At 37.9% G+C, this 14,674-nt stretch overlaps 3 protein-coding genes across 3 annotated transcripts in view; 2 read left to right on the top strand and 1 right to left on the bottom strand.

The window, feature by feature from the left end:
- The window catches only part of LOC107629117 (ubiquitin-conjugating enzyme E2 7), a 3,409-nt gene extending 2,699 nt beyond the window's left edge, over positions 1-710 (top strand). Inside the window, exon 6 of the mRNA XM_016331816.2 lies at positions 282-710. Coding sequence (XP_016187302.1) covers positions 282-359 — 78 coding nt within the window. The 3' untranslated portion in view covers positions 360-710. The remainder of the gene's footprint in view (positions 1-281) is intronic.
- LOC107634109 (uncharacterized protein Mb0911c) lies at positions 1,142-2,079 on the bottom strand. The gene is made up of 3 exons (XM_016337684.2): positions 1,797-2,079; positions 1,550-1,712; positions 1,142-1,416 (listed from the first exon to the last, which is right to left on the bottom strand). The coding sequence occupies exons 1-3, from the start codon at positions 1,919-1,921 to the stop codon at positions 1,279-1,281; spliced, it is 426 nt and encodes a 141-aa protein (XP_016193170.1). The 5' UTR covers positions 1,922-2,079; the 3' UTR covers positions 1,142-1,278.
- Positions 3,232-5,466, top strand: LOC107629118 (the record flags this gene model as incomplete). The annotated part of the gene is given in 4 exon segments (XM_016331819.2): positions 3,232-3,512; positions 3,963-4,114; positions 4,536-4,631; positions 5,139-5,466. Coding segments are annotated over 4 exon segments (797 nt in total), but the record flags the coding sequence as incomplete, so codon positions are not given.

Here is a 14,674-nt window from a genome sequence, read left to right as displayed (position 1 = left end):
GAATGGTGGTTTGGCAGGTATTGGTGATTCCAACAAGCTACTAAACGGGCATAAAAATGAGGAAAATCAAGCATTTTAATGTTTTAACTACGAAGCATAAGAGTGACAAAATTGAGATTGTTACTTTATTGTATGGTTTAACATCCAATTCTGTAATTTTTCCAATCATGCATTCTTATATTGTCTTTATTAATGTTGGTTGGCCTCTTGTGCTGGTCATCCTTGATAATCTGAATGCCCTTTTTAGTCTGTTTTAAGTCATGTGATCTAATATTTTGCAGAAGGAATGGAGAGAGAGGAGAGATGATTTCAAGAAGAAGGTTAGTCGATGCGTAAGGAAGTCACAAGAAATGTTGTGATTGGTGGTGGCCTAAACCATGCCTCTTGCCTGCTTTTGTGAACCATGAAGGACATATAACTTAAAATGTGTAATGAATTGGCTTGGAAGTTATCAACATCCTTGTTTCTTCAGCTCCATGTCGTTCTTCACTACATGGCCCTTTGTTAGTCCTGACTTGGAAAACAAACTGTATTCTAAGTGTCTTGGCCGGTGTTTTGACTAGTTGATTGAAATTATACTTTGTTCAAGTCATAACCTTTTTATTTTTTGGATTAAAATTGGAGTTTAGGTGCCAAGTTTGGTCGTATACTCTTTTGAATATTACTATTATGATTGCGATTTCCAAGAGGTTGAGTTTTGCATTGGTTAAGAACATGGTCAATATGTGGTGCTGGCAATATTGAGTATTGAGAATCAGTTCTATTATCATTTGAAAAATTTTAAATGTGTAAATTTTTAACATATACAATTTTGGGTTAGCATACTGAATTCTCTGCACCAAAATTAAAACTGCAAAATAAGTGGCTTTATCTTTACTGATTTGATGCCATTTTATTTTTCATGTTAAGGTTGTCTCTCTATATATTAAACACATTGTCAGGTAGCAAATGTGCATTTAATCAAGTTTGCTATTCTTGCTAATTCGAGTATGAATGATTAAGTGAAAACTTGCGATTCTGCGGGTGCATTTGGTTCTAGTGATTGCATTGCAAGGCATCGATTTTTTATTACGAAGATGTGTTAATTACTGTGTCATTAAAGTTGGTTTTCTCTCTGGAGTCCTGACTACGAACACAAGTATACAAGCAAGTAGTAAATTCATTTATTATTGGCAGCTAATTAAGTTTAAGTGACGGTTGTATTTATGATCATACAATAGAGTCCTAAATGAAAAGCATATCATATATGGTGGGCATGGAGGTTGATGAATGATGTAATTAATCTTGTTTCGGTGGCTTGACATGACTACCCATTCTGATGACGATGCCGTCTCTGTCTCTGACGTACCCTACCTTCTGTCCCCATTCCTTCACCTCTGGCTTGCTCACCGCCTCCGCTCCGTTCTCCACCGCCCACTGCAACATCACTTCCATTATTTCCTAACTCTGTCTAAAGCTTTGTGTTCAATAAAATAGATTAACTACCATTCCTTATTGGAATAATAATAAATAAAATGAACATCACAATGCACGTAGTATATGTATGTACCTTGAAAGCGGCATCAACGTCAGAGTAAACAAAGCAAACCTCGAGAGGTGGCCTTTCATGGCCGGATCCAGAAGCATGGACGGATCCAGTCAAATCATCGGTCTCGTGTTGGTGCAGTGGCGTGAATGCTATTGTGGTGTTTCCACTCTCCAACTCTCCCCATCTAATTCAAAAAAGGTGTGTGTGGATCGCATGAACATGAACATGAAAATGAATAGAATACAACACTACAACACTCAACACATACCTGTGTGACTCGTCTAAGCGACGAACAGTGTAGCCGAATGCTTTCGAATAGAAGGCTACGGACTTTGCTACGTCTTTCACGTACAGAACCGTGTATGCGAACGCAGGACTCAGATTCGACGCCATTGATCGATCTTCTTGATCTTGATCTCCTCCTATTACACTAGATGCTTATGCTTACAACCGCTCCTTCCTCCTCTTCAACTTCGTCGCGGATTGCTCTCCATCAACGTGGCAATTCATCCTCTGCCCCCACCTGCCACGTGTTCTTCATGCAACCTTGTTGGCCTTTTTTGTTCACCAAAAACATATCAATTGGGCCACAAGCCCAACTGATAAATATACAGAATAATGACTTATTCGGAAGGAAACAAATTAAATGAGGAGTTCGGTAATTGTGTCATGTCATTAGTAGTAAGGGAAGGGTCCATGGGTGGGCCAAATCCAAGACTCGAAGATGAGTTGGATCCGTAAATAACAACGCTTGGATGCACGTTAACGTCTCAATCAAACGATCTCAACCGTCCACGTATCACGTTACGGTCCCTCCTCGCATTCCTCTTCCTCCTCCACCTCGTCCACCTCCTCCTCTTCCATTGTCAGTAACTAAAATGATCCGCGAATGTGATGTAACTTGGAAAGTTAACGAAACAAGCACCATTTTGTTTCCATCCCCCAACTACCACCAACAGCGATCCATTTCCAAGCTCATATCCACTTTTCACTTTTCAGGTCAATTTTTCCAGCTGATTCCGAATTCAGAATGTTTATTATTGTTTACTGTTTTCTCCCTTGTTTGCATCAACACCTTGCTCTTTTTTTTTTTGTCTTTTTCTTTCCAAATTTGTAACATTCTCATATCAATTTGGTGCCAGATTTAAAATCAGATGTTATAACTCAGCAATCGGCATCATACTGATTTTCTGCTTTTGTAGTTGCTTTTGTAGCTTACGAGTTGTGCCAGAATTGTCTTGTGTAGAGAAAATGATGGTTTATTGGTATTTTTCTATGTTCATTTTGATGTTCCTTATTGTAATTAAATAGAAAAAAAAATAGATGTTGAAGATGATGCACTTGCTAGTTGTTATATATATATATATTGCTAAATTGATGTGAAATTCATGCTTCTTGTCTCTTCGATTGTGCTTGAAACTGTTATTTATGTTTGTTTTATTTATTTGCTTCTTGGTTTTTGAAAATATTGAGCTGCTATTCCCAATTCATGGTTGCTTGATAGTAACAGATATCATTTTCAACTGTCAAGACATTTATTTGGATATATTTGATCTTAATCTTGTATATGATAGATAATCTTTTGCTTCTTTTTTTTTGTTGGGTTCTGCTGCTTTCCAGAGACATTGACTTGACATCGATTTACATGGGAGAGAGGGTGGAAGGTTCTAATTTGAGCGTGACTGCTAAACCGAACAATGCTACTTACAAAAAGCCTCTGGTGGCATCTCGCCCCAAAGATTTTGAACACAGAAATACTGAACACCTTCTTTCTTTGACCCGTGATGGATTTGGAAGCAGCCCTGTAGGCCGTCTCACATTTTTTCTAATCAAAGTTGCGGCACTAGAGGCCGTAAGAAGGGTATCCAAGAGTAGATGTCCATGTGTATGGCGAGGTTTACAGGGTCTACAAATCCTTGTCTATCCACCATTTAAATGGATTCAGAGATGGTCACCCTTCAAGGGTTTGGTCAGAAGTATGCAGGTTTGTAATTGACTCAATTCATCTATATTCGTGTGCTTCTAGGGAATCTTGTTTGAGATGCATTTCGTGAAATTTTTTCATATTTGTTTGATGCATTTCTCAAAAAATAATTCTTCCTTGTCTTATGAGCTTTGGTGCAATGTCGGTTTAAAATTGTTTTACATAGAAGGTGTATCAAAATTAAATTATTTTTGTTTTGTATAAAGAAAGATCAACATTGTTGTTTTGAGAAATCTATCCATGCTTATATTATTATTTCACCATTGGCAATCAGAGATATAGCATACAGTATTTCCTCGGGCCCCTTTGACTATTATGGTTAGCTTAGATGAAACTGATTTAGTATTTTCGATTTGCTTTTTCATGTGAAGTTGTCTTACCTCTTCCCTTAACTTACAAGTTTTACTATATTCACAAGAGTGAGTAGCTAATAAGTATCTCTGCAACCAGGTACTATCAAGACCATTATTAGTCCTTTCCATTGCAACTGTTTTTACAGACGAATCACAATGTAGTGATGGGACACCAGAGTATATTACTGATCCCCATGATTCAGAAGCATCTGCAGATCTGTCTTCAGTCCCAGCCAATTCAAGTATAGGGTATGATTTGGATCACTAATATGTATTTTATATTTAAGAATTGTGCTAATCGGTGCTATTTAACCCCGTTTCATGGCTGCATTGCTAATATATGTTTTTTCCATTTAAGAATTGTGGTGAGTGGATATATTTGCTCATTGACTTATTATTAACTATTTGGCTTATTCTTGCTAGAGGGTTATCAAACTTAGATGTTGGTATTTACTATTTACTTTGAAGATGTATGGTTCTCTGACATTAATCTGTCAGGGAATTGATAAATTGCAGTTTTTTTTGTACCTTCACAAATAAGTTATACAAAAACCAAACCAACTCTTGGAGGCACTTCTGATTCACCGGCTTTGCCATGCTACTTCTCTGTTCTTAATGTTATACATTTCGTTTCTTGAGCACTTAAGTTAGTTTTTTTATCGTTTTGCAGTCATAGCGAGAGCGATCCTGAAGTTTTAGAATATGAGAAATGGTTGACTCAGCTCAAGCAAGAGTTGGAAATTCAAGGGATTAGTTTGCCAGAAAGGTATTTGATGATTACTATGATGTGCGTAGTTCCAACAATATGTCAAGATGTTTCCATAATTCCATTTCAAACCTGGTTATTGGATGTTCATGCAGTTACAGTCATTCTGTGATTTATTGTGGCGGAGTAGATCTGCCCCTTTCTCCTGTCTTGGGGGAAAAGGAGCAGGACAAAGTATTAATTTATCAGCGGTTGCATTTTGTCTCTTTTCAAAGTGTTGAATATGTTAAAAAAAGTATAGAAAATTAAGTCTGGTGTACTCAGTTTTGATAGTCATCATTGACTTTTGAAGTTCATACTTCTACAATAGTGAAGTATTAGATATTCCATTTATATAGTTGGTAGCTTTAAGGCAATTGTTAGTTGTCATTTTGGTTTTAAATTGATTTTCTTGACACAAGTTCTGAAATCCTGGCTGGAGTTGCCTTAATAGCAATAGCATATTTACTTGCATATTTCTTGGTGTCTCATGTTGCAGCAGACCATGATTTAGTAGTGTTTATGCAGAATCGATGACGATGAGCTCCACAGATTTTACTCAGCTTGTAATAATGACGTTTCAAGCTTCTTTACAGCAATCAAGAAGACAATTCAATGGCGGGGGAGTTACAAAATTTTGTCAGAAGAAGAGCTAGAGAGTTGGTCAAGTTTGGTGTTCTGGCATGGGTTTGATGTGATGCAAAGACCTTGCCTTATTGTAAGGCTTGGCCTAGCTTGTAGATCATTGGTGTCTCGTGATAGACCTCAATTTGCTCAGGCAGTTAGTATGTTTTGATTGTTTTCTTTTTCCAAAAAATACCTTCTTCCTTCTTCTCTTACATTTGCGAATTCCTTCTGTAAAGGCGATATTGGTGACTGCGTGGTGGCTGGGGCCTAGGTGGGTAGACGCATAGTATATCTACAAGTTTTTTAGTGGAGAGATCGTACCGCATGTATATCATCACAACAAATTTTCCAGTTAAATTCTAGAGACACAATGAAAAATCACAAATTTGACTTAATACAAGAAAAAAAAAAAGTAACAAATACTTCCTAAATTACTTAAATAAAAAAATTTACATAATTATTTTAAATAGTTAATCATCTCAAATCTTAATTTACCAAAACATTTCACTCAGACACTCTCTTCTCCCCAAACTGTTTGCCACTCTCTTACCTGTCGGACACCAACGACCTTGCGGCATCTAAAAAATTTGAGATAGATCTAAATCCAACAGACAACCATCTATATATAAATATATATAACTATTATCGTAAGAATTACAATAACTATCTGCTGAACATCCATCAATGGGCACGTAAGGGGAAGGCATAGGTGCGGCTGTGACTGCGGGTGGCGTCGGCACGGCTGGCGGAGGGGGGTGCAGTGGCAAAGGGAATTTATAGAGAGAGACCTTGCGTTTCTTATGAAATACAAAGCCAGAAAGATTGATGGCCATGGACTTCATTCCTAGATTTAAGATTGTGTATAAGTTGTCCACCATGCCAAGGTCAACATGATCATGATCATGAAAGCCAAAAAAGATGGTGGTGAAAACCTTGAATGCGAGCTTCCTCATCTCAATCAGGAACTCAAAGGGTCTGTCCTTACGCTCAACTCATGGAGAGTCTTGATAGAAATATCTTCTATGAGCCAATATACATGGACAAGGCGTCATGACCAGTCATCGGAGCAATGGTTAGACGGAGAAGCCGCTTGTACTCGACGCTTGTGATGAAGTCTGGACAGCGTCGGACCGGAGAACAAGAAAGTGAAGCAACGGCTGGACTCGCAGCGGCGAGTTTTGGGTTGCTATTCACGTTGCGACTTCAAGGACTACGGATGGGTAGCGACTTGCGGCCAGACAGTGACGGTATGGCGTGTGGGCGTCGGCACAGTCTCGGCCTCTCGGGGCTTAGGGGGCAGCGGCGAGTTGTGGAGAAAAAACAGAAGTTGGGGGATTATGGTAAAATTGGATGTAACCATACGTAATATGAATGTGCATAATTGGACGACCCAGTGCACTTGCTGGTTAGTTGTGCGGAATTGCAAAAGTGTGATTGTGATTTCGTGCACCAGCTGTACGTAATGTGAATGTGCGTAATTTTTTAAATTTTAAATTCTAAAATTAAATAATTAATTAAAAATCTCATTTTTTATTTTATTTTTTTTAATTTATTATTCACATTGTTCACGCACATTATTATTTAGCTCATTTTTTTGGTTATGGAGGAGGGGCAGGTGTTGTGCCGGGATATGGAATGAGGGGGTGCTACACCGGAATGTGGGACAGGTTTTGGCTCAGATTTGGTAGGAAGAAATCGGACCCTCCGAGTTCTCTGTTTTGAAAATTTTGTAAGCAAATCGGAAGATCCGTTTTGCTTGTAACACATAGAAGAAATCGGACCGTGCGATATGACCATATCAAAACGGATGGTCCGTTTTCTTTGTTGGATTTGTTTTTTATTTCGTTATACTACTTGCTGGGTCCGATTTATGCTTGCCCAAATTTTTTTTTAATTTACAATAAAGGAAATCGGACCGTGAGTTTTCATTATTTTATAATTTTTTCGAATTAGGTTATACACAACTCGGTTGGTCCGAATTGTGTGTGTATATATATAGTTGCTAAGGTGTGCGAACCAAAGACAGCCGACCAGATCCAACTTTCTTCTTTTTGTTCGAGTTCTCTTCTTCTTTCTCTGGGTCTGGTGTGGGGTTATTTGGGTTGGAGAAAAAAGTTGATGGTGAAGTTGCTATTTTTGTTTAAGTGAGTGGGAAGAATAGATGATAGAGTTCTTTTGAAAGTGTATTATTTTGGTCAGATTTTGTTGCAGATACCTGAAGGAGTAAAATTTGTTTGTGAAGATCCATTAGATGTTGTTATTCCCTTCACAATTTTATTTGAAGAGCTTAAAAGCGTGATTTGTGAGAAGATAGATTCAGAGATGTCAAGAAAAATATCATGTATTTTATACAGATATTCTGTACCAGTATTTGGTGGATTCGTCCAATTTCAGACCAAATATGTAACGAACGAAGCAAGCATGCAAGAGATGTTTTCAATGTATATTGAAAGTCGTGCTCAAATTTCGTTCATCGAGTTGTACATTGAATTCGAACAATCTGAGGCCGACCGAAATATTTTATGAGAAGACTACAATAGTGACAGTGAGGAAGAGTTCGAAAGCAATTACGAAATCGTTGGTGAAGATGGAGATGTAGATCCACCCGACGGCAGTGTGGCTCCGAAGTGACAGATGTTGCAAATGCACTCGCGAACGAAGAGCCATTTGAGGAGCCATCTTTTATGCGAATTTTGGATTTGGAAGTCATGCATGCTCCGGAGTTTCCGGACTATATGAGTGCAAGTACTCGTTTAGCATTTGTAAAAAAATAGGTTATTTAGACAAGTTCAAAATAAAAAGACTGAGTTAATTAGTATTTAGGGTCCAGTATTCATTTAGTTAATATGTTAATTAGGCTTTATTAATAAGTATTTGTTAGAGTATTTACAAAGTTATTTAGGCGATTGTTACTTATTTTGAGTTATTTAGTTAACTATATGAGTGCAAGTACTCGTTTAGCATTTGTAAAAAAATAGGTTATTTAGACAAGTTCAAAATAAAAAGACTGAGTTAATTAGTATTTAGGGTCCAGTATTCATTTAGTTAATATGTTAATTAGGCTTTATTAATAAGTATTTGTTAGAGTATTTACGAAGATATTTAGGCGATTGTTACCTATTTTGAGTAATTTAGTTAATTTATATTTATTTAGTTACTTAGTTAATTAGGATTTATTTATTAGTTTAATTATTAATGAGTATTTATTATAGTCTTGATGAAGTTATGTAGGCGGTTAGTATTTATTTTTAGTTATTTAGTTACTTTGTATTTATTTAGCTAATTAGGATTTATTAATGAGCATTTGTTATAGTATTTATTTTTAGTTGTTTAGGTGATTAATAATTATTTTTAGTTATTTAGTTAATTTGTATTTATTTAGTTATTTAGTTAATTAGGATTTATAACTGATTGTTTATTATAGTATTTATGAAGTTATATGAAAGATTAGTATTTATTTTTAGTTATTGAGCATAATTTGTATTAATGTGTTTGTATTTTTATGTAATTGAGATTTAGATAATAACGTAATGTAAATCTTAGCTATATCATTATTGATGATGTGAGTGATGATTTAATATTTAATTTTGGTCATTAAACAATCATGTATTAAATACTTATGGTATGCCTGCCTTCCTGGCAGAAGTTCCTTTTGTCGCAGATGGTGAATTCGTCGTGGGGATGGAATTCAGTTTCAGGGAAGCTGTTATTAAGGCGATGAATGAGTATACCCTCCAAAGATCTGTAGACTACCGTGTGTATGAGTCGGAGCCGTTGACATTTTATGCGAAGTGTACACAGTACGGGTCAGGGTGTGATTGGCTTATCAGAGTTAGCATGATCAGCAGAAAGCACTGTTGGGTTATTAGGAGGTACAACGGTAGTCATACTTGTACCAGAGCAACCATTTCTCAGGATCATTCGAAGCTGGATTCAAATACGATTGCCGAAGCCATAAAGCCGTTGGTTGAAGCTGACCCCTCTTTAAAGGTAAAATCAGTTATTGCAGAAGTGCAGTCGAATTTCAACTACACCGTTAGCTATCGGAAAGCATGGTTGGCAAAACAGAAGTCCGTTGAGAAGATATTTGGAGGTTGGAAAGCATCCTACAAAGCGTTTCCCATATGGTTCGAGGCCATGTGTCATAAGGAGCCATCAGCTGTCGTACATTTTGAGACTATGCCTGCATATCAAGGAGATGACTTGGTAACTGATATCCGGGTATTGCATCGAGTCTTTTGGAGCTACTACCCGTGCATTAGAGCGTTCAGACACTGTAAGCCAGTTGTCCAGGTGGACGGGACTCACTTGTACGAAAAGTACATGGGTTGCTTGTTAGTGGCCGTTTCGCATGATGGTAACAACAATATCGTCCCGATTGCATTTGCTATTGTCGAGGGAGAGACCTCTGATGCTTGGCACTTTTTACTTAGTAACCTGCGTCAACATGTTGTGACTCGGGATGATGTGGGGCTTATATCGGACCGACATGAGTCCATAAATGCAGCTGTGGAACGTAGTCACGAAGCTTGGTCACCTCCTAGAACTTTTCACATGTTCTGCATCAGGCATATAGAATCAAACTTTCTGAGGAAATTCAAGGCACCCTACCTGCAAAAGCTTGTCGTCAATATAGGTAACATTGATTCCTTCAAAGTTTGTTATTAATGAAACTGTGAACAATCTATACATCCTGAAACTTATTTGTTGTTTGGTATATGATATTGTTTAGGATATTCGCAGACGGTTCGCAAGTATGAAGTGTGTTACCAGCATTTACGAGAGCGGGGCGAGGCGTACACTAATTGGTTAAACCATATTCCCTGTATGCGTTGGCCTTCGACGGTGGCTACCGATGGGGTCACATGACGACTAATCTAGTGGAATGCATCAACTCAGTCTTGAAGGGTGCACGCAATCTCCCCATCACTGCACTTGTGAAAGCAACGTTCTACAGACTTAATGAGTTGTTCACACGGAAAAGAGCAGAGGCGGAGGCAAGGATTAATGCAGGCCATGTTTTTACTGAGCATGTGACCTCCAAAATTCATGCAAATCAACTTGCATCAGGAAACATTCAGGTTAATTGCTTTGACAGGCAGAATGAGGTATTTGAAGTGCGTGAGATGCCAAGTGGAGTGGAGTATGCTGTTGACCTCCGTCATCAAAGATGTGACTGTGGTGAGTTCCAGGTGGACCAGATTCCTTGCCGGCATGTGTTTGCATGTTGTGCAAATCAACGACTAGATTGGCAGGTGTATGTGCATGAGGTTTATAAGATGGACCAGGTCAAACGCATTTATCGGGGCTAGGTTTAGGCCATTAGGGAATCCTACTACGTGGCCTTCTTACAATGGTCCCCGATTCGTACCAAACCCGTACCTGATACGCGTTTCCAAAGGTTGGCCTAGGATGACGTGCTTCTTGAATGAGATGGACACACGTATGTTACGCCGTCCGAGGCGATGTAGGCAATGTGGAGCTGAGGGACACAGTCGTAGTAGATGTCATCAGGGAGGTCCTCCAGGTACCGACAATAATGCCCAGTAGATGTTTATGATATTTGAAGCATTGTAACCTCTGTGAATGCCTTGTATGATAAATGAATCATTGCTACCTGTGTCATTGTACTTTATGGTAATTGAACCATCGTAACCTGTTTTAGTGTACTTTATGATAATTGAACCGGTGTAACATTTGTGAATGTACTTTATGGTGATCGAATCATTATAACCTGTGTCAGTGTACTTTATTATATCTGAACCATCGTACATAGTTGTCATAATCGAACCAGTGATCAAACCGGTCAGAATACCTGCATCACTGGATTTTCAACGGTTCATGCCTAGTTTTATGGGTTCGAATCGGTTTTCTTCCTTGCATGGTCCAAATGCCGGACCGGACCGATATAGGATCCGGTTCATCGGTTTTCCAGTCGAACTGGACCGGCCCGGTCTGATTTTCATAACACTGCCATCGTAACCTGCTTCATTGTACTTTAATGAACATAAGGAACATCAACTGAAACATACAATACAATACTTAGTTGGTACTTAGGAGACTTTAGTCATACATAAATAGTTAAAGTGTACATTAAGAAAGATAACTGATACATAGATAAAACTAACTACACCACAACTACTTTCTCACTGTCCACTTTCCAAAGTTCACAATGTTCTTGCATTTCTTCGCAGCCTTTTTGAACACAGACGGAGTGTATTGACTCGCGCTACGACGCGGTAGATCAATCCTGATATTGTAGCATTTGCCTGTCTCACCTGGAGTACAGGTGTCACCTGTATATACAACCATCAAACCAAGCAAGTATATAGTATAATCAACCGAAACCAACATACCATACATGAACATAATATTATCAATTGAGAAAGCAGGAATATAGTATAATAAACCTTACAAAAACATACCATACATAAACATACTATCATCGATTGACCAATCAGTTATATAGTAACATCAACCTTAACCAATGTACCATACATGAGCATAATATCATCAATTGACCAAACAGTTATATAGTTTAATCAACCCTACACAACACCCCATACAATACTATGATAACATCAATTGACGGGAAAAGCTTATATGATAATTGTACTTGCATCATTACGGGATTCTTCATCCTAGTCCATGTCCTCATCATCTTCCTCCTCCATGTCCTCATCCTCATCCTCTTCGTCTTCCTCGTCATATGGCTCATCCACTAAGTACTCAGCAGTCTCATGCTCAAAAGTCTTAGTATTTTCTTCAATCATAGTCATTGAAACACGGTTCGGGTTTTGACTATTAAGAACTCCTCGACCACCGTCACTCCTATTAGAATCACCAGATACAAACCCTCCAGAAGCACCCGAGTAGGTATAAAATGGAAACCTCGCGTCAAACGAATACCTTCCCGCCATGAAGTCGGCCTGGTGGCTATATTGTGCTTGGCCGGCATCTGAGGCCATGAACCCAAGCAACTGGCTAAAAGAACCTCCCTCTCCTGAGTCAAAATGTGGCTGATGTATCGGGAACGACGTAGGAAATTGTGTCTGAGGTACATACTGACTTGTGGAATGAGGTTGTTTTTCTGCCGCTGGAGGTGGAGGTGGAGGTGGAGTTGGAGGCGGTGGTGACTGTGGTTCCTACTCTTCATTATCATCATCCATAACCTGGTCACCCTCAACATCCTCTTGGACCACAAGATCTGACAAGTTCAGGTGATTACCATACTTTGAACGGTACCAGTACATATAAGTATCTAATGGCTGCTGCGGAGTCATGGGTTCCTCAGTAAGAACGTGATTATACCTGTTTGTCCACTGCATCACCCAAAATGAATGAGTCGTGGCTGTGGCCCAGTTCAGATTCTTAGGACCAGTTAACACTTCTCCGTGTGCACGGTCTAGATTCCGTTTCTGATGAGGAACTCCCTGAACGAAACCGAACTGACGTCTAAACCTGTCGGTAGCATGCCATTCAATACACTCAAAAGATACCAGTGGCACCGTTGCACTCCAAATCACCGAGTGCATGTAGATGTCTGCAGGAATTATGTCCGGATCAACACGATCACTATAATATGCAACCCACAAAAACTGGTAAAAGTAAAGCAAGCAAATAATTAAAATCCAAATAAGTAAATCACTAGACCTGACCCACATACAATGTCAATTCAAACACACCTGGCCTTCCTGAAGTTCATCCAAGGCCTTCCTAAAATGAGCAAGCTTAAGATATTTATAGACTCGGTCTCCACGCTCCCAGTTTCGCCACCTAATATAACGCATCTCATTAACACAATTGGTTTCTAAACATGAAGATACCAGGTAAATGTAAGATAGTCTAACCTATTTGCAAGCGGAAAACTGCGAGGTTCCCTAGGAACCGGTGCTAGATATGGTAGTCGCATCCATGCCCAACACAGTAGAAGTGTCAGCGGACCATCGATTTCCTTACAATCAAAATGTGAGGCCCTGCATAAACTCCTGTACAGGTGCGCTAGGCAGGCTGATCCCCAGCTATACTGTCCAATACTAGCAAAATCACTCAGCAGAGGCAGAAACTTCCAGTGGACAGATGCCCCAGACTTGTCTCCAAACAAGATCGTACCAATCAACAACATGATGTGGCACTTAATGTACACCTGTATACTATTCTCATCAGTCAACTGTGATCGTTCTTTTAAATCCCGTAGCCACGTCATTTTTATGCCACTTCCTCGACAATCCGACTTTCTCGGCGCCACCCCAAATTGATGCAGACATTCCGCCTCTAAGGCCTCAAAACTACTCAAAGTCATGCCAGTCACTGGAAGGCCTTCGGTCGGAAGACCAAATATCATAGCCACGTCTTCCAGTGACACGGCACATTCACCAACTGGAAGGTGGAAGGTATGTGTGTCCGGGTGCCACCTTTCCACTAAAGCATTTACCAGTGCTTTCTGACATTGAACTACTCCAATTTGACTAACATGGTAAAACCCAGTTGATCGTAAATGCTCCTCCACTCTCTCATCGTACTGATCCGGAGGGACAGGATGATCACATGTCATCATCCGTGAAGCCTACAAAAACATAGCAAAAGCACGATTCAAATTACACAACTATCATACATAATTTTAAAAAGCTAATTAAAAAATATAATTATATTGAATCCGATTTACTAAATAATAACATTTTCATCTCTAATTTTAATTAATGTACATAGAGCCTATATCCAAGTTGCTGCAGATAATAATTACTAATATATAGTTTCACTTTCTATGTAACTAATAATGTTCTAATGTAATAATAATAAAATCTCAACTAAAATAACATACTTCTATACATTAAAAGGCTAACAGGAAACAACTTGTTACTACCAAAACCGCAAATAAATTATACTTTACAGATCCTAATTTAATATTTAAAATTATCAACATTGTTCCAGAAAAATATACACCGAAAGTATCCTAAAATTATAATTTTTATAATTAATTATAACAGTTAACTAATTAATTATTAAATCTAAAACTATTATAAAAAATTATAAACAAGTCATTCTTAATACTAATCTATTATATTGAAAAAACGTCTAAACAACAATTACTTTTTTTTAAACACACATATTGCTAACCATTATTTAAATAAACATATAACCATAAATTCTTAAAATTAAACATAATAGTTAACTTCTTAACTCTAATTACAAAAATTTATAAACAAGTCCTATTTAATATTGAACTATTCATAACAAGTCCTATTTAATACCGAACTATTCATACGCTCAAAAAATTTCTAAATAAATTATATTGAAAAACAACAATTACTTTTTTTTAAACACACATATTGCTAACCATTATTTAAATAAACATATAACCATAAATTCTTAAAATTAAACATAATAGTTAACTTCTTAACTCTAATTACAAAAATTTATAAACAAGATAAACAAGT

Source organism: Arachis ipaensis, chromosome B03 (genome assembly GCF_000816755.2).
Source record: "Arachis ipaensis cultivar K30076 chromosome B03, Araip1.1, whole genome shotgun sequence".
Classification (NCBI taxonomy): domain Eukaryota; kingdom Viridiplantae; phylum Streptophyta; class Magnoliopsida; order Fabales; family Fabaceae; genus Arachis; species Arachis ipaensis.
This window is presented reverse-complemented; position numbering and strand designations above follow the sequence as displayed.